This window comes from Mastacembelus armatus, chromosome 5, assembly GCF_900324485.2.
Source record: "Mastacembelus armatus chromosome 5, fMasArm1.2, whole genome shotgun sequence".
NCBI lineage: Eukaryota > Metazoa > Chordata > Actinopteri > Synbranchiformes > Mastacembelidae > Mastacembelus > Mastacembelus armatus.
The window spans coordinates 2,049,098-2,075,042 of record NC_046637.1 but is presented as its reverse complement, the minus strand read 5'-3'; the positions used below and the strand labels follow the sequence as shown (position 1 = coordinate 2,075,042).

Below are 25,945 nucleotides of genomic sequence, written 5' to 3'. Positions count from 1 at the left end.
TTAGATCCAGACCAAATTCTTCAATGAAATTGTGAGAAAAAGTGAAAAATGTGTTACGTGTGAAGATGGAAGAACAAACTAGAATTTATTTGGATGTAACGTCTTAAACATTTGACCAGTTTTCATGTGTGAACATTTGCTCCTTGTCGTTACCAAAGCAGAGGGGTGAAAAGACCATCGTGTGTTTTCTTCTGCTTTATCAGACTCTCTGCACAAACCCTTAAATCAGACCTGGTCTCCACATTGTGTTGCACTTTAGCTCAGCCTGTGATTGACATGCTGAGGGGTTTTAGTGTACATGGGCCAAATGAGAGTTTCATTATTTCTGAGTCTGCCCACCAGAGTCGATCCTTTTCTTCCAGTAGCTGAAGATGAGAGTGAAATACTTTCTGAGTGATGCTTGACTGGATTAAACCGCTGAGATTTCAGCAGCACGTCTAACCAGCCGGTGTGTGCGTGCCGGTGCATTTACCACCCACAGTGTAAAACCTCAGAGGAGGCTCGGGGTCAAGTCCAGAGTTGAAGTGTGCGGCACCCCGACAGGAGACAGAGGGCCGACCTCTCACCTTGTGCCCTCAGGGTTCAGTCGGGGTCAGCCGTCAGTATCTAATCGCTCTGTGCCTCCTGGACATCAGGCCACGTTTGTCACGTCAGGGCTTTAATTCAGTTCAGATAGAAGATAAACACGTCTCTTTTCTCTTTGGTTCTGTGTCCTCCTCTTTGTCCTTTGGTCTGCTTTAGTCTTTCGACTCCGTCCTCTGCTGAAAATTGCTGCACCAAAGGTGTTTAAGGTTGGGAGTGAAAAGATGAGAGAGACATGCAGACATTCCTTCAAACCGTCTTTTTAGCTGATCTCAGTTTATATCTGTGTAGTTTGCTTCTGTTTCTACAGGACACACTATCTGTTGTTGCCAGTAAGAGACATTTTCACTTGTTTATTTACCCGATAAAAGGCTCATTGAGATTACAGTCCACTTTTCAAAGGAGAGCTGGCTCCACTGTGGCGTAGAAGCAGCATTAGAACAAAAATACCATATAGACAATATGAACAGCTCCTACACTGCATACACTGAAAACAAGCAACAGCTAATATAACAATCAATGATATTTTACATGCTTGCTTTAGAGCTGCAGCCATGAGTACTTTCATTTTTATTTCATCTCCCCAATTATGTTCTAGATTAATCGATATCTTTTGTGGATATAATGTCAGAAACCGTGAAAAAAAGATATTTGCCAAAACCCAGAATATCATTAAAAATGATTTAAATTGCTTGGTTTGTGTGACCAAGTCCAAAAGCCAGAAATATTCAGTTCACTATAGTGAAAGGTCAGGACAGACAAGCCACTTTTGAGAAGCTGGAATCGGAGACGGACATTTTTGCTTGAAAAGGGACTTAAATGATTATCGAATTATCAAAATGTCTGCTGATTCATTTTCTCTAGATTGATTAATTAAGTTTAGCTCCAGTTTGTTCTAAACTGAGGCCAAATGCATTCACAGGCCTTTCAAAACACAGCTTGTTTTTCTTGTGAGCTGCAGACACAAGTGGGATTTTTGAAATCATAAAAAAAAAAGATGTAAAATTGCACAAAGCAAAGATTTCTGTAACAGCTGTCTTGTTTCTAAGTCATGAAGTCGAGCTGCAGTGGAGAAATGTATCCCATTCCCTGACCCCCAAAACTGGGACACAGCAGATTCACTCCATTTGTTCTGATTCTTCTCAATATTTGCGTTTCTCATGCAGTCACCGGTGGCAAATGTTTGCTCTCAGAGCTCAGGAAGTCACAAATCAGATTTTGAAGCCGGAGTCCTCAGCTTTGCTCAGGTTCAAACGGCAGCACAGATGATGGAGAATCTGCTGTGGCGTTTGTCAAGTTGCTGTACCTCGTTGTTTTTGGACCGAGGCGGCGATGTGAACCGCACAGCTGTGATCTGACAGAGCGATGGTAAACGGGCTGGTGGTCCAACAGCTCTGTCACGCTGATGTTAAACAAAAGTGACGTTTGCTTAAAGTGTTAGCGTGCTGGCATTAGTTAATTAGCTCTTAATGCAAACTGCAGCTGAGGCTGATGGGAATGTCATCGGTTTTTCAGGTATTTGGCCGTAAAGCAAAGTGCTGGACGCTGGCACCAGATGCAAAGTCAGAAAATCACCCAAGTCAGTAAAATTCATTCTCTGGAGAAGGTGAATGTCATGTTGAGATATTTCAGTCTAGACAAACGTGCTGGACTGACTGACCGACTGACTTACCAAGCACAGGGCTGTGCCACTGGTGTGGTTAAATAATGCTGTGGTTTTAGGAACAAAACCAGACATTTTCTAAGCAGTGAGGGGTCTGTCCAGAAAATGCTGACCTCACCATCAGTGGCTCTCTAAGGAAAAGAAAATCTGCATATTGGCAGCACAGCCCAGTGTTTTAGCCCGGACCAAAACACCCACTTCACTTTGAGTATTACTTTCAAATGGTGCAAGATGTCTGCGAGGAACAATAAGCACATGTTTCTGTTCTAAAAATGAAGCTGATGACCACCTCTTTAGCTATAATATCAAGTCAAACCCATATAAACCCAGTGTATTTCTGCTGCAGCAACACTAACACCAGCAGAAAGTGCAAATTTGTTTTTCTCAAGTTTCACCACTCGCTCACTCATTCCTTGGTTTCATGGGGCAGTGTGGCCTCTGCAGCAATTTGGTGTTTTTCTCCAGAGCCTCCCTGTAACCGGCAGCCAGCGAGGTGCTTAACAGGGAGCTTGTTTAGTTTTCTGCCAAATGACAAACTTCAAATGGAGCTGTGTCTGAGACTGAGAGGGAGACAGGAAAGCCACTGTGGTTAGATCACAGCGCAGCTATCAGCCACTGCTGCTGCTGCTTTGATGTGGTCAGGGGCTGTTTCCATGATAACCCTCTGCAGAGAGAAAAGACAAAGACAGACAGTGGCAGCTGATGGGATAAGATGGAAAGAAGTGGGTTTTAAAGAGGGAGAGAGAACAGATAAACTATAACCTCTGCAGTAGCTTTAGCAAAAGGTAAATGAACTCAGTTTGATGTGAAATGTGCAGAATATTCTGCAGTTTTTTTGGGCACATACAGTGGCTGCATTATAACGTTAACAGATTGCACATGTGAAATGTTTATGATGCAAAAGGAGTGAAAAACCTGCACCTGGTGAATGTTTTCGTTATAATTTAAGTGGCAAAGCAGCATCTGAGTGCCTGTTGAACATTTCTTTTCCTTTTCTATGTAGAAAAGCTAGAAAATGAAGCACAGGAAAATTAAGACAGAGCCAAAGAAAATGTAAGAAGTAGTTTATCTTTATCTTTTGATTCAGTTGGATTTATGTGATGCCACCAGCAGCAGGCAGCTGGACAACCCACTGTACAGAACAGACTAGCTGATGAAGAACGTGGGCATGTTTTTCCACGTTCCTGTCCGGAGTTTCTCGAGAGAATCCTAATGCCTTAATCTGAATGTGTTTGGAATATGATAAGACCCAAATAAAAACAATAATAAAACAGACAACACTTTACCCTCTGCTGATTGATACATGGCTGCTGATTGTACTAATGATCAAATCTCCCACCAGATGGTTTTCATCAGGCTGAAATGAGGAACAAGTTTAGAACAAGTTTGTTCCATTTAAAAACACGTTTGTGAAGCTGACCTGGGACATTTGAAGGAGCCTAAGAGAAAAAGGTATTTGAAGGTTTAATATATGAATATGAAATGTTCTTGTAGGGCGCCCAGTGTGAGTAGAATAATGTGAAGCACTGAAGCTTTTGAATATTAGCTTGATTGCAGTGTGGAGGAACACCTGGTCTGTGCTTCATCATCCTTCATCAAACATCTGACAGCACTAATAACAGCCTAATGACAGCCATTATCTGCAGCCTCCTGCCGTCTAAACACAACTGAGGACAATTCAGAGCAAATTCAGCCTCCACTGCCTTTAAAGGCATCATTAAAGGTACATTCCACTGTAAAAACTAGGAATCTGACCTTTAATTGAATCAGGAGGAAAAGTAAAATCCCTCCATGAAAGTAAATGTCCTGCTGACTCCTCTGTGATAGTCCTGATTTCATTTTATTTATATTTTCACAGTTTCAGTTTGTGATAAGTTTATATTCTCCATTATAATAGTTTGGGAATGAGAGCGCAGCTCCAGTGAAGTCTGATGGATGGAACAGTTTAGCCAGTATTATTATCTCTAAAGTGAATAATGACCACAACTGTAAAAATAAACTCCATGTTGTAATAAACCAGAGTCATATCTAATGTGTTCACTTAGTCAGTGTGAAGATGATGTTTTTCTTTTAATCACAGCAGCCTCCATGTTTCCAGTGTGACTCTTCATTTCCGTTTAAGTAGCCTCAGTGACATTAGAGCCCAAGATAAATATTTTTACATCACACATACAGTGCTGGATGTTCTCACTTTATTCCCTTTGTTCTAATTAGAGACCTGTATGGCTGCAATATTAGATTCCCATCATTTGCAGCAGGTTTCATACTAATAACGATTCCTCCCTGTATCTGTGTGTGGTGTTTTAATATTGGAATCATGTGAAAGGCTGACAGAGCATTTCAAAAACTCCATCCCTGTCCCTTGAACACAGCAGCCTGAGGACAGGAACACTAACAGTCTAGAGGAGCTCATGGTTCACTGTGTCCTTGACTGATTTCAATCGATCGATTGTCTGAATTGACAGTTTGTAGGTTTTTATTTCTGAGATTCCATCTGAGCTTATTGCTCTGTTGGGAATGGTTTGGAATGATTATTGTGGGCAGTGGGGATGTTTGGGAATGGTTTTACCTCAGCAGGATTTGATTGTGTTTCATGGACCTGCGGTGGAGAGGTGGGACTGTGTTGGCGAGTTTGAAACAAGCTCATAAAACATTTAGAGCGGCTTGTGCTGGCTGAGAAGCTGGTGCTTTAAGAGCTGATAATGTGCAGGCCCAGTGTGTTGCTGTGTGTGTTAGTGTAGCTGTAATGTGATAACTACAAAAATAACCTGAGCCAAAAGACGTCATGGTATTGTTTTTGTTTTTTAGAACGAGTACTGTATTGCACAACACAGCGTACGCTCCCCAAAACCAAGAGAAAGCTATAAAAGCAGATTCAGAACTTAAAAAGCAGCAGGAAATGTAGTCACAAGGGAAGTGATTGTGGTCATGAGTGGGAGAGTTCAAGTTTCTGTTTGTGTGAATGTGAGAGTCATTCAAATAAAACCCACAAGAGCCGACAGACCGAGGTAGACGTCCATACATGGTTAAATACTTATCGGCGCTAAATTCATCTCTGGACTCTTTTTTTAAAGGCACATTCCTCAGACACAGTTTTTGTTTGGGTCTTCAGTGTGTGGTTTGTTTACCTGCCATGAACAGCAGTGTTTATACTGTATGTTCATTATTTGATAAAACATTAGTGATGAGGAAGAAACCAATCAGGTCAGACTTTAAGATGGGGTGTAATACACAGCAAATACTCTTTATTTGTTGATTAATGAAGTGCAATTTATTTCTATTTATATTCCATGAGAATAATCTGGTACTAGTTCTACTCTGAACAATGTCCAGTTGTTGCTAAATGCTAAGCTAGCACTTTTAGAGCACACTTGTCGAGCTGCACATGTCAAACTGTGACAACAAAGATTAAATTCACTGTAAATGAAAAGTGTTTTCACTAATAAATGAATGAGTAGTAAATATTTCCTATTAAACTCACAGAACTGACTAAAACACCATCTCTGAGTTTGTCTCAGTGCTTCCTGTAATTACGACCAGGAACAGATTCTTTCTAGGAAACTTTCAAGAAATTTTTGGGAAAGAGCACATGTGTAAAACACTGTTATCTACAAATCGTATACAGGCACACAACTCCCCGAGCAAACCATTATATACCGTGCTGTGTACGAGTCGGCGGCTGCTGCCGTGTGCACCTCGCCACGTTATCGTGAGCAGCAGGATAATCACGCTCTGACCACATGCGGCTCATTTTCAGGCCCGAATGCTTTAACTGCCCCGTAAAGAGGAAAACATAAAACCACCACTTTACAGGGGTTTCTTTTAAACGGGGGCCAGCTGATTACCGGACTCTAATCATCACACTGAATCTGACTGGCTGCTGCTGAAGACACACTTCAAACAGGCTGAGAAACCGACGCTGGAGAGGAAATACAGAAGGAAACAAATTTTTAATAATCTGCTAAAACATAAAACAACTTTTTCCAACGTCTTCAGGCTCACATGTTGAACGGGACTTCATATGGAGGAAAGAAGAAGACATAACAAACAAACTTTCTCCACCTTCTAAATATCAATGGATCTAACTTTTATCAGTTTTTTTAGCTTTCTCTCATATTAACACTGAAGAAAATCTGCAGAGACCAGCTTGAAAGGAAGATCAGTGGCAGCTGCTTTACCAGGACGAGGGCGATGAGGCTAATGACAGAAGAGACTGAAGAGTCCCTGGAGAAAATGCTTGAGTTGTTGAAATTAAAATATTAAGCTGCATTATGAATCACAGTGTCGGTCCAGTGTCTACAAAGGTTTAGACAGAGAGAGGGAGTGTGTTAGACAGAGAGCACTGACAAAAACAAAATAAATGAGGATGAAACAGAGGAAGACATAGTTCAACACTTCCAGACAAGTCGCCTGTTATCCCATAACTCACTACAGTGAAGATGGAGAGGAACAAAGAGAGTGGAAGAGATAAAGTTTAGATAAATGGGTGTCAGAGGAAACTCAGGACGGAAACAAAGAGAGGGAGGAAAGAGACACAGATAGTGGAGAACTAGATTTATACCTTATCCAGACTGTAGCAGCTGGACCTGTATACTGAGGACGACACTGATGAAACGTGCAAACGTTTTAAACTGGCTGAAGTAGCATCACATTACTAAAAATCTTCTGGGTTGTGTCCAGATTCGCTCCCTGTTTACAACACACTTCACTAAAGTGTGTAAATGTGCAGCGGCAGCAGCAACTGATGTCCAGGCCGGTCTGGAGCTGGACTGGTTGGTGCTGAACCTTTTAGTTCCAGTTAAGGTAAATCTTTATCTCACAGTTTGTATTTATCTGATTGGAGTGTAGTGTGTTGTATAGATCGTAAAGCCTCTTGGTTACGTGGATAAATTTTCTGCTAAAATCTAATGAACTGCAGTTCTGACTGGGAGCCAACATCAGTGTTGGACCTCATTGAAGTGAATGGGAGCCAATCCCTGCAGCAGGTTCAACATCTGCTGGCCAGGCTGAAACCACCAGAAGGACCAACACTGGCCCTCATGCTGGTCCTGCCCCTTTATACAGAACCACAAATCTCCCAGTTTGAATGTGCAGTGTACAAGGTGCTACAGTCTCACTGTCTGCAGAGAAACATGGTTAAACTCAACTGGACAATGAGACATTTGTTAACTGGACTGTGTGTGCATGTTCAGTCACTGCAGAGACAAATCCATAACATGATTTCAGATAACTTCTTCATGCTATGTTCTGCAGCTGCTTTTCATCTCACTGATTTTTTAAAATTGGAGACCTTTTAATAACGCTTAAATAAACCCAGATACAGAGATACGTTATATAAACACACACTTTTCTTCTAATCAGCTGATCTGTTGCACACTGAACCACCATGATTACATGCGTATATGAGATTACATGCATGTATGAAAACAAAAACACTGTAAAACGGCCTTTCTCTCTGCCTTCATCTCTCTCTCTCATACAAAAGCCCATATTGTGAGTTGGCACAGAAGTATGCACTGTACATGCTGTCCCACTGATCAGTTGATTCATTACTCATTGGTCACATAATCAGAAACGCTGTGTGTCCCTCTATAATCAGCTGTTGTGATTCCCATATTTGCTGGGTTCATTTGTCTTTGAGCTTTTCCCAGAGAAAGGCTGCTGTCAGGAGAACAGCTGGACCTGAAACAAACCCACAGTCAGCAACTTTCCCATTACTGCCCTGAGAGCTGCCTCTGCTCTGTGTGTGTGTGTGTGTGTGTGTGTGTGTGTGTGTGTGTGTGTGTGTGTGTGTGTGTGTGTGTGTTATAAAGTGACATAGTGACATTCAGTGGTTTGATTAAACAACAACAGTTAGATCAGTATGCAGTGACGTACTGACTCATTAGTGGACCAGTGACAAAGCTGATTCTTGTGTCCTGGACTATGAGCAGGAACCAGAGTGTTGTTTTTAATGATGAACAGCCGTTTGCTGCAGGTTCAGCTCTGAGCTGCTACTGTTCAGACAGAAGGGATTTTGGAGCTGGTGTGAATGTAAAAACACACACAAGGTAAAAATGTTTAAACCTGAGTGAAATGTGATGTTATGAATGTGTTTCTTAAGTGTATGGAGGGAAAAGAGACAGTGCAGCCCATGAAGAACAATGTCAGTCTGTATTAAATCATAACATTTGTAAATTAAAACCTGTCAGACAGGCACAAACCTTAATAAGATTCTTTTGTTTTTGAACTAAATCCATGTTTCTTTAGTAGACATGATGTTCCCCTTAAGCTTATTCGAAACAGTCTGATATAAACCTGGACCAGATATGGTTCTGTCGCCTTTCAGTCCAGTTTTCTTTGTGTACTTTAAGTGCTTCACGTCAAAGTGTTGCAAAAACCTGCCATAACTCAGAATCATTAATCAATCATTAAGTCTGAATCACACGAGCTGGTTTGATGTCAGTGTTAAATTGTTCTGTGTCATTTTAAGCTGCTTTGATGAAATCCATGTCTGCTGCCAAAACAGGTGGCCAAGTCAAACAGAGATACGATGTTATTTAATCATGATTAGGAGCAGTACTCGGGGTCGAAGTGATTTTATTTGATGCCTCAGGCAACATATGTGCTTACATGAGCACAAATCAATCACTACTTGTAATAGTGTACAAACAAAAGGCTATCAATCGCACAAACACACAGCATGCCAACTCTCAAGATGGATGCTGATATTTCATCACTGACGTATTTTGTGTTCTCGGAGTAATACAGTACGTGCCATTTATGTTTGTAATGATTATTCAACCTGTCATCGAGCGCTTAGGCTACTGCCATTAGCTCAGTCCACTTAGCGCTACGTGCCGTGTGACAGAGCCAGCGGCAGCAGGCTCGGCTTTTATTAGGTCCAATTATGTAAATAGTCGATAATGATGCAAAAAAAGATCAAACTAATTCTGTTGATTTCCCCAGAGGGAACCTGGGAGATTACAGCCGAGGTGGAGCCTGGTGCATGAAGAGTAAAAGTTGCTGAGGACTATAAATTTAAATAAAAGGCACAGTAAAGCCGTCCATCAGTCGGTACTGTCACTGCCAACACAAAATAATTCTACAAGACATTATTTTCTCAGGAAACAGAGAGGACAGCCAGACTCAGGCAGGAGGAGCTGTGGACGGGGACATGGAGCCTCCAGAAAGCAAACATTTAGTCCTGAGGGGAGCATAAAAGCCTTGTCTGTGAATCCAGAGTTCTGGCTTCTGAGGTCTTGTTCCAAAGCATACTGCCTTGTTGAAGATGCTGTTGGAGAGCACTAGAAAGTGTAGCACACACAGACAAAGGCAGTGCCCAGTGTCCTGTGTCCACTGGGGTCGACGGCAGCCGTTTGAAGTCCAGTTTGGGATCACAGAGTCAGAGCTGAGGGCAGGGGGCGAGGCAGACAGGCAGACGACACGGACTGGCTTTATTAGACGTGTTTATTTGCAGTGTCGAGATGAAAAGCTTAGAGGGCGCCAGGAACAGGAAGCCATTACTGAAACAGGTTACAGGCAGGTTGCAGCTCTAAACAACATGAGAAGATGAAGAAGTTGACCACCAAGCAGCTCCTTGCTCAGCTCTGCACAGCTGACTGCTCAGTGCACACAGAAGTCATGATGCTGCTGCTTCAGGAACGATCGTAGAGAGACATGCCCGAATCAGAAAGGTGTGAGGGAAGGAGGACGTGAAGTCTGAATGAACTGGACAAACAGGGCTGATCAGTGAGTGAGCACATCCAGTCGGCCAATGAGTGAGAGCAGGAACAGGCTGTGACAACCAGCCAACGTCCGAGGACGTGCCATCACTTTGTGGGGTCGGGTGTAAACCCCCAAATGCTATTTCCAGCCAAAGATACACACATCCAGGACTTAAATAACACATCCAACCATAAACACACAACCATCCACACACACACACACACACACACACACACACTCGGGTGTGATTAGAAAACCATTATTTTGTCATTACCCTGGTTTTCTCAGGACATCTGGTAATAAACATTTGCTGCTTTCACAATGTCGTCACCGCTCCGATCCAAAGAGAATGTGCTGGGTCGACGATGTGCGGAAGGTGAACTGCAAAACTGTCCTTAGAAACTGTATCACGCAACATGGCTACTGGTTTCACTGGGCATTGCAACACTGATCTGGTCTTCCTTTGGATCTCTGGATTTCCTGCGTTTGATGCTGAGTTTCAGGTAACGGGTGTTGAGTCGGTGGAGCTGCACTGTTTGAGGAGTGTAACTCTTCCAGGCACAGGCGTGTTTCCAAAGCGCTCCAGTTAACATGTGTGAGTCTAATCGGACTTTAATCAGAGACAAAACACGTACCCATGGGCGTGTGTTTATTCCAGAACAAACTCTATACAGACACTTTGGATCCTTTCCTTTGATGTGCCCCCACCCCACATCATCCACTGACCTCATCTCTGCTGTTTGAGTGGAAACTTTCACAGTTCCATGGTCCAAATGTTCCTACTGTTTATATGTTGGCAAATCCCACAGGTGCTGGTTTCAAATGTCCTGTCCTGCCACCAGTTTCCATTCAACCTCCTGTTTTTATAGCCACTACTGTTCCACTGTTCTCTAGTAGCCTGATTGTGTTTGTCACATTTATTTTGGTAATAACTGAAGTAGACACGAATCACACTTCTCAGTGTTGCTCTCATTCAGAGGCAACAGTAAAAAGAGGCTGTGATCAGGGGAGTCGTTTCTACTGATGAACATTCAGCTGAATCTGCAGCTTCACACTGAGTCTCTGCTCGTTGTTTAATGTCCAGACACAACTTTGCTGTTCTGGTTCTCCCATCAGCTGCTGCTCTCTCTAAGCCAGACATGCTAGCAGGGTCAGGCTGGACTCGTGGTCCTAAACTGGTCTGGGACTTCTCACTTGTTATCAAACATGTTGCGTGCTTTGACTGTAGTGGTTGGACAGGCCAAATCGTCACTTAAAGTAAGAAATTAGAGTCAGTGAAGCCAGATGTCCTCCTACACAACAATGTCTACTTGTATCTGCCCCATGAAGCTGTAAAAACTCACACAGCTGGGTCATCGGTGTCTGAAAAATCAAAATAGAGTAAAATTAGAAAGGCAGGAATCTCAGCAGACACACACACACACGTTAGAAAGAGTCCTATTGAGGGTCGGTCATCTGAAAGCAGATCACAGTCCTAACGTCCGACCTGCACAAATTTCCAGCACCTGGGCAGCATGTTGCAGGTAACGCTGAGAATATTTTAACATTTTTAATGACTAACATTTTTGAAGAGTGCTGACCTCAGTCCAGTTGCTCAGTTGTGAAGGAGTTTTCACTGAGCTGGTTACCCCTGAGTATTCTCAGTACTTGGTTTCGTCGTACTGTGCCTCTGGCTGCTCTGTGGCTGTTTATGTGAGCCTGAGAGAGGAATCTCTCCTCTTGGCCCAGCGCTGCTCTTTCCCTCGGAGCAGCCGGGTCAAAGCTCCCAGGCCCAGTTTGGGGAAAGCCTGCACCATCTGAATTGCAAAGAAAACAGAAAATCCACTTCAGGCTCAGTCCGAACTTTACGATAACACATAATTAATCGGCTGGAATCTGCTGGCGCAATCAAATGTAGGCTTAACCCTGCAGCTCTGTGTAATTACTGGTTCAGGGCAGAGAACATGAAGTGTGTTTTGGGGGGAAATTGCTTTACTCAGAGGTGCTTCAAACGAACAAACAGCTGAGAGGAAGTGTCTGAGCAGGAACTGTTGACATGTTTTGCGTATTGCAGGATGCTTGGTTTGTTGATTTGCTTACAGCACTCTCAGTAATGAGGGAGTGTCTGTGGGGGGGGGGGGGGGTTGGGTCAGGTGGATGTTCAGAGCTCTGTCACTGTTCGCTGTGCTGAAAGGCTCATGTCGCCCAAGTCACCAGACATTTTCTCTTTTATCTCATCAGATATTCAGCCAAACATAAATCCCTGTTAAAGTCAAAGAGCCCATGAGTTTTTATTAGAGTAGGATAAATATTAAAAACTAAAATGATATGCTTGTATTTTATAAAAATTCCAAACAAAACAGTGAAATCCTCTAAAATAAGTGTATTGGTGCAAGAAGTGCAAACCAGAGCTGAAAACTGGTAGCAGCTCAGCCGTTGTAGTAAAAATGTGCAGAAACATCTCGGCTCTGACTGGTATCAGTATGTCTGACCCAAACTGCTCAGTCTGTTGTGATTTATTTAGCAGGGGAAGGACAAAGGATGAGTTCAGTTTCCGCTGTTTGAGTTTGAAGTTCATGGTTAATTTCTGATCTTTTTCCAGCCGACAGACGAACTTTAGTGAACCAAGTGTGTCCGCTGCTGTTCAACTCTTTTAATTCAGGCTGTTAAATTAACTTCCTTCCTGCACATTTTATGAACTTTCAGCAATTTCAGATCATCGTGCTCATTTATTGTCTGATGCTATCAGCTTCCCCTCCCTCAGCAGGTGAGGGGTCAGGAATGTCATCCATTCACTGGCTGCTGTGGTAAAGCAAACAGTGGCCCCTCTGACCAACAGACCACCAACATCTTTGGAGTAAACAAGGAATAAACAAGATGCTTCACAATAAACTATCTTATGGGACAGCTGCACAGGGACAGTGGCTACAAAGGGTCCATGATTATTTGGATGTGGTTCTGTACTGTCTGGGTCTTTGAGAACAGTTTATTAGACACTTTTATTTTTCTTCAGTGTATTTGGACTGAGATCTGTTGTTATTTCTCATGAGCAGGCCTACAGCACCTTTGGAATCTGTTGTTAGATCATCACTAATCCTGTTTTCTGCGAGAGATGTTTCTGCAGAAGCTTGCAAATTAGTTTAAGTCGATTCCTGTGAATATGTTGTTCAGGCAGCTGCGTAATAAGCATGAGAACATCTCCTTTTCCAGTTAGCTCTTGAAATGTGTTCAATAGTTGTGTCAGAAGCTGCTGTGGAAGTTAAACAGTGAAACTTTGCAACCGAAACCAGTGGTTTTAATCAGGGCCCCTGTTGACTGTCTTTGTGAGCCATGTTTGGGGCCTTAAGCCAGACATTGAGTCACAACGCATTAGATGATGAATAGGCGAGAGGAGGAAATGGAGAGAGACTCTAAGTGAGATATATCTTCTGTTCAGAAGGCCACCAAATTTGTCAGCGGAGGAGACAGGCTGTTATCAGCTGGACGGGGATGATATACTCCTCCTCAGTGTGTGTGTGTGTGTGTGTGTTAGAGTAAATGGTGCTTCATTTTGTTTTCAAATCCCAAATGAATCAGGAGTCATTCATCACCCTGCAGCTGTGAGTGGGCACTGTGAGAGATTTCAGTTGCCATAGAAGTGGACAGGCCGAGGGCACGGGGAGGATGGAGGGACCAAGACGAGGACAGCTGGGTGGTAGAGCTGTAGAGCTGCACAACAGATGAAAGTGAGGAGGTGCGAGTGGTGGACGGGGCGATGAAGAGGAGAAAAGAGGGGCAGCGAAGGAGGAAGAGATTCCCAGTGACTGGTGGCCCAGTGCCAAACTCACCACAGTCAGGCAGAGCTTCTTGGAAACATGTAGAGCAAACACACTCACAAATGCACACTGAGCCTGGCCTGAGGCCAAGCACCACAGCCTCTGAAGAGATTCAAACATTCCCTTTTTATTGACCCTAAAACGAATGAACTCAAAACCTTTTCTCTCTGCTCTCGGCTCTTTGGGGACAGCAGGTAGTCAGAACCAAAACCAAACACACTCCCCAAAGAGCTTTTCTGTTCCACACGTTCAGGAGTCTATTTGGCTTTTTTAGATAGTTGGACTATGAAGAGAAGCAGGAAGGATGGGTGAGCAGGGAGGAGGGAGAGGACGTATAAGACAAAAGTCCTGCAGCAGATTCAAACCCTGGACCTTACAACCCACCAGACCCTGCAGCAACAACACAGAGGCCTCAATGTTCAATAGTCCACTTATTCAGGACTGCTGCCAGGTGTGTTTACCTTAGATGTGCTACTGTTTTTGTAGGTGACTTTTTCTGTTGTAATCAGTCAGTGGTTTATCCAGCCCCTCCAATAATTTCTTTATCTTTTATCTTGTCCTTTGTATCTTTTTTGTCATTGTCTGTATCAGTGGCTTTGTTAACACTCAGTGGTTAATTTATTAGATTTACCTTCCTTAATGCCCAGATCAGCCAATTCAACAAGCTGCTGGAAATGTCCCTTGTAGCTTCGGCTCCATGTTGATGTTTGAGCTTCACAGAATTGTTGCTGCTTCAGAATGAACCTCATGGGTCTGGTGACTGTATTTTCATCCATAGTACCCCCACTTACTGGAGACTGCTGTGGTGAAAACTCCAGGACACCAGTAGCTTCTAAAATACCGACTCTCCCTCTGCACAGTGAAGCTTTTCTTAAATCTGAGTGTCACATGATTGGCTGGTCAGATAATTGCATTAACAAGTCAAACCAGTGGCCACAGAGTCTGCAGAACAATAACACGCAGCCAGTTTATTAACGCAGTGAGGGATAAAGGACACTACAGGTGCACTCACTGCTGCTTCACCTTTCACTCTTACAAGAAGAAAAAATAAGAAGCGATGCCTTATTAGTTCAGACAGCAGCTCAGTCACATGCAGTGTGTCAGGAGTCCTCATTGGCTGTGGACGACAGAACAAACTGTACTGGGGGATGGTTTTTAACATTTCTGCTCACTCTAACTACCCTGGTCTTTTTAGCCAATGAACTACATTTACCAAGGTGCTTTGGGGGATGTAAGTCAGATATTGTTAGCTGTGGGCTGCAGGTTTAGCTCCAGTTTTTGCTATAAATACCAAATTATCGTCATAGCAGTTCCTGTGTGCAACATGTCACTGGAAACTGTGAACATCCTTTTTCCATGATCTATGATTTATTGATCAGTATTTCGTGTCTGTGTTCAGGTTTGACTGAACTCAAAGTGAGGAAAGTGTTACTGTAGCTCGCTTTCCTCCATGAGCCGTGAGCTGAGGTTTGTGGTTTAGATATTACTGGTGTAGATGAACATTGGACTCTGCTGAGCAAAGGAATGGCAGTTTTGAAACATCATTACAACTCAAATATGACTAAATCAGTCAAAAACCCACCATTTTGGCTCCCTCACCAACCGCACTGTTATTTTCTAATGGTTGGAAGAAGCCATCAAACAGCAGAAACTACACTGTGACGCTTTTATTGCACCACAACCACAGTCTTTTGTTTTCTCCACTGAGGACTGGAACATCTCTGACCACAGGCACCTTTCCTTCCTGTTTTACCAAACTGATGTCAGCCCCACTGTCTGTCATCCAGTTAATGACTCCATCATTGAGTGGTCCGTCCAGCACCATCTGTTCAAACACGCTGACAGTGGAGCGCTCTGACAGGCCATTAAAATAAAACACCGGCTTTATTTATTGTCTTAGTAAATCGATTGGGACGTTCAGGTGATGCTACAGACTTGTTGTCGATGTCTTTCTTCTCTCCAGCTGCAGAGCAGATTTCAGTCAGGACACATCAGGCCCAGAACATACCTGATCTGACTTTTTCAGCCAATACCCCCTCACCTTAAATCCATCACAACTACCACAGCTAGTCACCTAAGCCCAACCTGAACCTGAACCCTAGAATCAGGTCTAGACCCTCTGAAGAAGATATGAAGCTCAGACATGTCCTCACAATGGTATCAATCTAAAACATGTCCAAACAAACATAGGAGGACGTGGACACACATACATACATGCAGCTCAACACACAAACATTAAAATACACATTAACCTCTCAGGAAGTGTCAGGCAGTCAGACACAGTCCTGCTGTTGAGTCTGTGTGTGTGTGTGTGTGTGTGTGTGTGTGTGTGTGTGTGTGTGTGTGTGTGTGTGTGTGTGTGTCATTGTGTTGACTTAGCCCATCTGGTCCTGATTGTGGTGAGATGATTGAGATATTTGTCGTGGCTCATTTGTGGGGGCGTAGTGGAGACCTGGCAGTCTAAGACACACACACACACACACACACACACACACACACACACACATATGTATGTATAGCTATATGTATGTGTTGGAGATGCATTTCCTGACATGCACACATCCATTTACACCCACAACAGACAGTCAGGAGGTCACTGGACTGTCATATTTGGGTTAGTGACACAACTCGGAGACACAGAAAACTGTGATATATATTAACCAGATGCAGGAAGTTGTTCTTTTCTTTGTTTTATTTTCATTTCATTTCATCACTTGTCTCATCTTTTGTGCATATTTGTTTTGGTGCTGGTGTCTCTGGTGGGAACTGAAGCACAGTATTTGTTCTTTTTCTCCACTTACTACACTTTTATGTAAATCATGCATCAGAATAAAAAGACTGAGAACCCAAAGAACCCAAAGTTCTTTAGAAAATATTTACTAATAGTGAAATATTTTTATTTTAACAGTAGCTGTGCAGCTTTAAGTCTCTAAATATAGTTAACACTAAACCACCATGCTGTTCTTTATTATTATATGTTGTGTGTGTGTTGTCATGTGAACAGTCATGTTCACTATCAATCAATTAGAAAATCTTTGAGTTTTCATTTGGCATCAACAGGTCAAACTTTTTCTAAAATGTTGCTTTATGACCAGATACCTGCACATTCCCATCAGCCTCAGCTGCACTATTGACTTAGTGTTAATTAGCAAATGTTAGCATGCTAACCTGCTAAACTGCTGCTTGGACAAACTGGAAAGTGTAAGTGCAGATGAGTTGAGAAGAGCAGAAGTGCCCGTAGACGTTCAGACGTGTTGAACTAGACCAAAACCTCCACTCAGTGGCTCGATCTGGAGAATCAGTTAAGGTGCTCTGAATAAAACAGTACGTGTTCTCTGATCTGCCATATTACTACAGTAGTGACTTTAATGTAGGACAGGGAGACGACAGGTGATAGATAAGGGGACGTGAGTTCCAGCTGTGATTGCTTAGATTTTATTTCGAGCTTGGTACATCTTATTAGGAAGAGCTTTGTTTGTGTCTGATGCACAGTCCTCATATTGGCATCCTGTGGGAAAATGAGTCAAAATAACAGGACCAACTTGGGGCCTGTTATGTCCAGTTCTTTCCCACTCCTACCCCTTCCACAAATTTAGTTTTCCCATAAAAAGAATTAAAACTCACTCAAGGTCTAAATTAGAGAAAATGAAAGTCAAAATTGCATCTGTTTCTAGTTTTGTTCCCCTCTGTCCAACGCAGAACTGTCAGCTCTGATAAAGATAGAGAGAAACTTTAGCAGCGTAAATATTTGAGCAAAATGTGGCCAAAGGAAAGTGTCCACAGGGCCACTGCAACTTGGACTAAATTTACATAAAAGGTTAATCTGTCATTGACACTGAATTAGGAGAAGGGTCCATATTATCAGTTATAGCTCTAAAATGTGCAACCTTATACACACACACACACACACACACATTGACATGGCCTCACTCTCTCAGAGGGGGTGTTGTAAGTGCGACAGTTTTTGCTTGCAGCCAACATAAACACGACGGGTTGTTAAAGAGGACTGAAGTGAATGTCGTCCCCCCTGGAGATTTTTCCATTGCACTCCCTGCGTGGTACCAAAACAAGCAACTGCGAGGTCCACGTTGGATTTAAGAGCCAGCCAAGTGACCCCGACACCCTGCAGACTGAACTGTTCTTCACTAAGAATAGTTCATATTAAAATTCATTACTGTTCTACTGCAATCAAAGTACAGTAAATTGGCTGTTGACCTGCTTGCAACTTTTCCATAACTGTAGAGATAAGAGCTAAGCTGTTGCTTCCATGAAACACAGTGCACATGATCTTCATCCTGTGATCGTCCGAGTACCAAGGCCTCCTGTACAAAAGCTTCTTCTTTCAGAAACAGTATTTAAGGAAAAGCTTGAACCTGAGCTTGACCTCTCCTTCCTGGGGATTTCTGTAAGATTGTCAGTCTAATAAAGATCACGTTTGCTGCTCCAGTCGCCCTCACAGCACAGCTCTCATGCTGTTGTTACAGTATATTCCCCAAGAGCAACACGTGTAAAACATCTCGGCAGTGGTCTGGTGTTTTAGAAAACACCTGTCAGGAGATGTGCTAAAGACGGAGCGTGTGAGGTGTGAGGAATGAAAACAGCAGCTCAGTCTTATAACAGAAGCCGACAGAGGAACGCTGAAGTTAACTCTGGCAGGTGGAAAAACACGGCACAGCTTACATCTGACCAGTATCTGCCCTGTTTGATAGACATGAGGCCAGGAAGGTTTGAGCTGTGGAAATTAAAGGGAAGTAACATTAATGTGGTCAGTCTGACAGTTTTCAATCAACTCGACTCCCACAAGGTCCGAACAAAACAAATCTGAGCACAGACCCTCATGAAACTAAAGATTTTAGATATTATAGACTGGTTCAGGTTCTGGCTCTGACTGACTTTAAGAAGGAAGGAGAATATGATTTTTTTATTAGGCATAACTCCAAGGATGGAAACAAGTTTGTTTAAACCTTGGACTTTTTCCTGCTCTACATTTATCTGATAACTTTAGTTCCTTTTCAGAACCAGATGGATCCAACAAAATACAGACTGATCATCAAACTTTATTGATCCCTGGTGGGAAATTCCCAAGATACCCAGCAGTATATAAAGTACTTCAAATTAGAAGTATATAAGGTAGTTAACGTCAGCTACTTTTACTTTGGATACTTCAGGTACATTTGGATGATGATACTTTTGGACTTTGTGACACTTTGAATGCAGGAGTTTTACTTGGAGCAGTATTACACTGTAGTACTCTTGCTTAAACTAGGATCTGAGAGCCCAGTACAGGTACAGGTGGGTCTGAAGACTGGCAGCAGATTGACCCCACACTGTTCCTAGCACTGCTTTGAGTCAGTGTGCAGAGCAGAGGAGTTTTGGGAGCAACAGTAATTCAGTGTGAATATTGTCAGTAATGTCCAAACATCACAAAGTTATGGCAGAACCTCCACAGATTGTTATCATGTCTGTTCGTCTCGATGGGACTGATAAGATTAGAGTCTGCTAAAACAAACATGAAATATCTTTTTCTCTTAGCAAAGACTTTGAGAAACATATTCCCTCCTGTTACCAGATAAAAACCAGTCAGAAACAATATCGTCTTGTGTCTCAGTAAAAATTTACTTGCACAAATAAAAGGGACAGTGAAATCCAGTAAAACACATCCAGCAATGTGTCTTTCCTGGAATCTGCACTGCTCTGTGAAACCCTTTAATAAGCTACTTGAAGGTTTCTCATTTTTTGATGGAGGTGTTTGTTAAATGATTTTCTTTGCCTTCCAGCCAGTCCTTACCTGAATATAATGTTCTGGATATTGATTCCCTTCTTATCCTGATGAACTCAGGTGCTTTGAGGAAGCACAAACCACTGAGGCCTCATGAGGAGATGAAATGTTGAGATAAGGCTCCCTCCATCCAGACCACCTTTAGGGAGTCCTGTCTGTGCCACAAAGGCTCATCAGCGTAAGAAGAAAGAGTGAAATAGACAGAAAGGTTTAACATCATATACACATTTATGACCGTTACCTAAACCTAAACCTTAACGTTAAACTTGAGATGTCTGTTGTGAACGTTGTCGAGCTGCTTTATGCTTCAAAGTTTTAGTAGAAAATATGGTTCTGTCTCCAGGTTGACTTATAAAGAAGAATAGAGACGCACAGAGATGCCCTGCACATCGTCACATACATGCATGACGGGGAAAAGAGAAAGCATGAACGATGCAGAGGGTGAAGGTCAGGCTTCATGCAGAGACATATTTCCCTGCAGTGTGCCAAGTGCAGCAGAGCTCAGGGACCAGGCCTGAGGCTGTTGGCTTGTTCTGCTGGTTCATAACATCCAAAGGTTCAGCCAAAACATCTGGGCTCTCTGACACTTGGTGACACGCTGCACTAATATAACAAGCTCTGCAAGTATGTGTGTGCATTTTGGTCCTGTATCATGTTCAGATTCATCAGGCTCATGGTGCATATGTAAAAAACAGTATCTGAGAACATGAGGTCACAGATACATTTCTCCTCAGAGTTATTTTTAAACATCATCATGCTGATCTCTTTGACCACGATGTATGAAAAATGAGGTCTGTTTACGGCTATTGGCCAATACTAATACTGCAGGTGTGAAAGTAGTAGTATCCTGTAGTATCTTAGTGTGTGTCCTGGGTGTGATCGTGTTAGAGGACTGTCCCACATAGCTGGCCATCAACATCCAGAACATAAACAAACATTAAGAGCTGTGTGGGTGAGATGGATGGACATGTTTCCTCAGTGAGTGTGGAAAATGCTCCTGTCTTCAGTCTCAGCTGCAAATCAAATCTTCACGCGTTACTGATGAAACAGGCTTTTATGAACGTGATGAGTGAAGGGAACTGAAACAGTGACTCAGTCTGAGCAGACATTAAAACAACTTAGTCTTGATTTAAAAACATCTTTGCAGCAGTTTGTAAGACCTGTGGTCACTCAGACACTTTCTGCCCCTCCACCCACCTGGACCACCCACCTGCAGGAGGTGCAGAGTTGTAAATACGTTCCTGCAGGTATGGGAACCACCATAAAAAGGTTTCAGCCCAAAATAAAGTGATGCCAAGGTCGGAGTCATGGCTCTTGGTTGAGTGCAGGTCACTTCAGAGAGCGGTCAGTGGGAAAGACGGGACGTGACACGTACGACCAGCCTCCAAACCTTCACTCCTCACTGAACTATGACGTGGGTCGTTTTTAGATTTTTGCCCCGTTCATTCCAGTCGCGCAGGATCCAGCTCAGATCCCGACACACTCCTGAGTCCCACAGTGCACTTGTTACCCCAGATCTCTATCGGTGCTTCTCGCCTGTGCGTCAGTCTCTGCCTGGTCACCCGCCCCCTTGTCGGTCCCCTGCCTCCGTTCCCTCTGTGAAGTCACCCAGAGGGCCAGATCACAGTGAAGCCAACATGTGGTTTGAGTTAAGGGCTCAGAAACAAGCCCTCCATACGTGGGGCTGCCTGCGTATTCCCAGTCCTCCGTGTTCAGCTCCGCTTGTGTAGTTTATAATTATGAGTGTGTGTGTTTGTGCTTCTATAAATGTATGCCAGTTTGTGTGTGTGTGTGGGTAGTTTTAATTCAACAGCAGGAAGTAAGGGTCAATTAAAAGTCAGCACATTGTGTCTCTAGAGATTCAACAGAAAATAACCTGCTGAACTTTGATTTTCTGTTTGTTTCAGTGAATCTCAGATCTTTTTCTTCTTCTTTACTCTTTATTTCTCTCTCATACTCACTCACTCATACTTGTTCATAGCTGCTGCCTGGACTCAGGTGGAGGCTCTGGCTTTCGTCAGAGTTTATCTGTGCAGCATCACAGGAAGCAGAGCAGGAGGGAGAAAGGAACCAGCTCGTCCCAGCTATTTTCTCCTTCTCTGATTATTTAATTAACTTCTCGCTGCGTCACAACATCAGCCTTTTCCCTCTCTCACTCCATGTTAGTCCAGTTTGTCTCCTCACACAAAAGTCCCCCCAAAAAGCCACTTGGGTCTGTGGCCACAGCGATTGGTATCTCTCCACTCGTTTTCTGATTGAACAGAGCTCCTCTTGTTAAATCTGAGTCTGAATTGAAGCAGACTAAACACAATTGTGCTCAAATAACTGTAATTGGGCAGTGAAAATGAGTAATAGTGCCGTCGGCATGAAGAGTGACGATAAAGTCAGTCAGTGTTGATAACATCAGCAGCTGAGAGGAGTAAAAACCATGAAAACTAACTTGGAGGATTAGTCGGCAGTGATGAAAAATGAATCAGCTGTCAGCCTCCTGTAGCCATAACAAACGCTCTGTGTCAGCGTCCATCTTCAGCCGCTCTCTCAGGGTTTCTGCCTTATTTTCACCACGCTGGGCTTTGGTGTTTATGTCTCAGCAGTTTGAGCGGTTTCATTGAGGTTTGGTGCCAAGTTTGGCCACAAGTTGAGAAAAAAGGATGTGTATGTGGTCAGGATTGATGGGGTCTCAGTTTTGTGAGTACCTAGTCATATTTCATCTTTTCTCATAAACTGCTCCATTTACTTTGCCTTTAATATCTTTGATCCAGGGGCAAATTGAAGTTTTATCAGTTGGTGTCATAACAGTTAATTTTGTGTAACAGTCAGTTATTTCTAGTCATGTTTTTAATGTGTCCTTTGTGTTGAGGATTTTTGCTCATTAATCACGTTTTACAAACCAGCCCATAGTGTGAAGGTGGACTGATTAAAACGGACCTTTCGTTGAAGTCCAAAGTCCAGAAAACCACGTTTATCTCACTCAGCTGACCAGTTGTTCAGCAGGTACACTGCTCACAGAGACATTATCATGATTACAGAAGATCTAATTAAATGATCATTAGTATTGGGCAGTTAGAAACACTCTGAAGTGTCTCCAGACACTTCAACTGAGCCTATTTCCAGGTTTGTGACACTACACAAACTCCAGCCTCACTTCACAAACCTGATCCCAGTGTTAGTGCAGGATTTTGGTGTTGGACACACTCGGGGTCCAGAACTGTCCCATATCATATAATGAGAGTGATTCCCAGTATCCTGGACCATAGTTTAACTAAACTCCCAGAAAGATTCACTCATATGAAACCTGTTTCGTTATTTCAGCTGAGTAAACACAAAGCGAGTTAGACTTTCTGTCTGTAATTATTTATTAATCAGTGAAGATGCAGCAGCTACTCAACATGTATGATAACTGACCAGTCTTAGTGCAAGATTAGATTATTTAGATTAGATTAGATTAGATTAGATTAGATTAGATTAGATTAGATTAGATTAGATTAGATTATTTAGATTAGATTAGATTAGATTAGATTAGATTAGATTAGATTAGATTAGATTAGATTAGATTAGATTAGATTAGATTAGATTGTTTTTAAATATAGTCCCTGCTGTGTTTGTAAGGCAGGTGTAGCGCACCTGTTTCCCTTCTCATGTCCCAGAATCCTTCTCACTGCCTGAACACTAAACCCAAACCACCCAAATACTGGTCTGCAATGAGGTCCACAGCAGACCCAGATGTGAGCTTCTCCTGCGATTCATCAAACAGCCTCCATGCTAACTGACCGTCCCACCGGGACCAATCTGTTTGTTGCTGCAGGGGTATATTTATCAACGCTCAGTGCTTCTCAGTGGCACTGATATCGTGGGGACGAATAGCTGGTTGGATGGATAGATTATTTATTTGTCAGGGGTCAAAGGTCACAGCATGCCAGGCCGAGTTGGCATCAGTTGATATTCCCAGACCTGCATCTTTATATACCAGACCTCCTGACAAGTTTCATTATATATGTTTGGTTTGGTGCACGCTCAGTGGGTGGTTTGAGTGTTCAACGTGCAGTATTTCAATGCTGAGTCTCTGGAAAGACTCAGTTCACATCACATTTCACAGAGTTATTTGCTAATGAGAATATGCGTCTGATTTACTGTCAGTAAGTCTCATATAGACCATGTTTGTGTTTGTCTTTGTGTCACATGTTCTCAGGTTTTTGTGGGTCCTTAGAAAGTGACTTCTTTAATGTCACATTCATATCAGTCGGGCTTTTGTGTGTTTTTGCGGTGACAGAGTCGAACCACCTGTGTTTCGTCGGTTTCATGGTGTGGTCCAGCTCATCACCCTGAACTGAAGCTACAAAACCAACATGGAGCCAGAACATCTGAAACTTTGCAGCCTGGTCAGAATTTGTCAGAGAACAAGCAGCTTGTTGTGTGGGAAGACGTAGCGTGGCCTCCATCAGTGGTTGTTTCTGTTACTTTCATCACTGTAATTTGTGGAAGTTCAATGAGAGCCTTCACAGCTGCTGCAAGAAACCACTGAAATGAGGAACTTTGGGTCTAAAGAAAGTGGAGTCACTTAAGAAGTTAGAAAAACACAAAACCCTTCTCAGTGTCTTCCAAACAACACTGTTCTGTATCACAGGGTTCAGCAGGTTCCATCAAGTCCAGTTTTGTAAGACCTTCTTTGGACTGTCTTAAGTCTTCCATTTACCTTGAAGAAACCTTCTTTCTCTTTTGTCTTTTTTCTTTCTTTTCTTGCAGTTTGACTTAATCTCTGTCACATCTCTGACTCTGACAACATGAATCTTTTCGTCTGCAGCTGGAGAGCGTCATCCAGAGAAGCATGAGGCCCGACATCACCAACATACCGTCACATGTCGTTCACAACCAGACGGCCGCCATGCTGGAGATTGGAACGAACCTCCTGACACGCACAGCGGAGCAGACACACAAACTCAACGTGGTGGAAGCCAAGGTAACGTGTTGCCCGTTTGTGGATCTTGTCGTTCGAAAGCAGAGTTCCTGTGTTTAATGTTGTTTCCTTGACCAGGTGCTGAACCACACGTCCCGCATAGAGATCCAGCTTCTGGAGAACTCCCTGTCCACCAACAAGCTGGAGAAGGAGCTGTTACTGCAGACCTCGGAGATCAGTCGGCTACGAGACAAGAACAGGTAGAACAGTTTTCAGTCCCGTCGCAGGCGTACATGGTTTTCATACTGTACACCTTAATTAAACTAACACATCTACACAGAACCAGTAACAGCTTCATTTTCCTCCACACTCTGCTCCTGTAAAAACAACCCAAAGTGTATTTTTACCCTTCAAGTCTATTTTCTTTGTGTGGAACTCCAGTGATTGTGTACTGAGCTCTGAGCACTTCCCAAACAGGAAGAACCTACAGCTCAATACAGCGTCTGTGAAACAGCCCATTCAGTGGTATCAGTTTGTCAACAGGAGCACAGATCAGCTAGTAGGCCCGACTCCACCTCCAGCTCAGCAGGGAGTAATCGTGCATGAGGTCTTTGGTGTCGAAGGTTTAGGCACAAACTACCTGGTTTTGTTCAGGGAAATGTTAAAGAAACTGTAACAATGCTGTCTATCAGTTTGAAACTGGAAACAAACAGCTGCTCCTGCTCCAGCCGGACCTCCTCCCTGTGTGGACTCTAACACACGTACACCTATTGGGCAACTATTGGCCAACTTGGCATTTCTGAAGCATAATCGTGAAAGCAGCAGCAGGTTAATTGGGCAATAACTGTCGAAACAGCTGGTGTCTTCTGTGTTGGCACGGTGCAAGTTTCACATGAGACTCTGGGATTTAGGATGAGCTCGTCCTTCAGATGACCTCGGCACATTCGTCGCTCTGCACTGTGTCAGAAACGTCCAAAATGTTCCTGCAGATCCTGGTTTTGAGCTCAGTCTTGAGTGGAGCTGATCTGAGACGTCATAAAATAGTTTTTACTGCAGCTCCGTTCTTCAGCAGCACGAGTCCATGCTCAGCTTCATTACTAACAACATATTTCGGTGATGTTCCCCCGAGGCACATGAAAGACTCAAATACTTTTTGTTATAATCCCTTGACCCAAGTATGAGCATGAGTTTAGAAAACAGCCCTTTATCAGCGAGAATATTTGAAATACAAGCAAGTCAGAACAGATGATGGCAACGCGTCCACAGCTGTCGCTGCGAGACACGCCAGTGTTTACACTGACAATATTTTCTCTGTGAGGTGAAGTTGGCCTGTTCACTGTGGTGAAACATGCAGACTAATTATCAGGCGTGGCCTTCGTTTACAGGAACAGATATAAAGTAAACAGAATGTGTGTGTGTGTGTGTGTGTGTGTGTGTAATTACAGCCCCAGCTCTACATTTAGTCTAAGTCTTACAATGAAAATATTTATTTCTTCTTTAGTCCAGTGTTGCAGTTTAGTCTCATT

General features: G+C 43.0%; 1 protein-coding gene across 1 annotated transcript in view; it reads left to right on the top strand.

The window, feature by feature from the left end:
* The window catches only part of angpt4 (angiopoietin 4), a 41,722-nt gene that overhangs the window by 5,041 nt on the left and 10,736 nt on the right, over positions 1-25,945 (top strand). Inside the window, 2 exon segments of the mRNA XM_026307775.2 lie at positions 24,327-24,482; positions 24,558-24,679. Coding sequence (XP_026163560.1) covers positions 24,327-24,482; positions 24,558-24,679 — 278 coding nt within the window.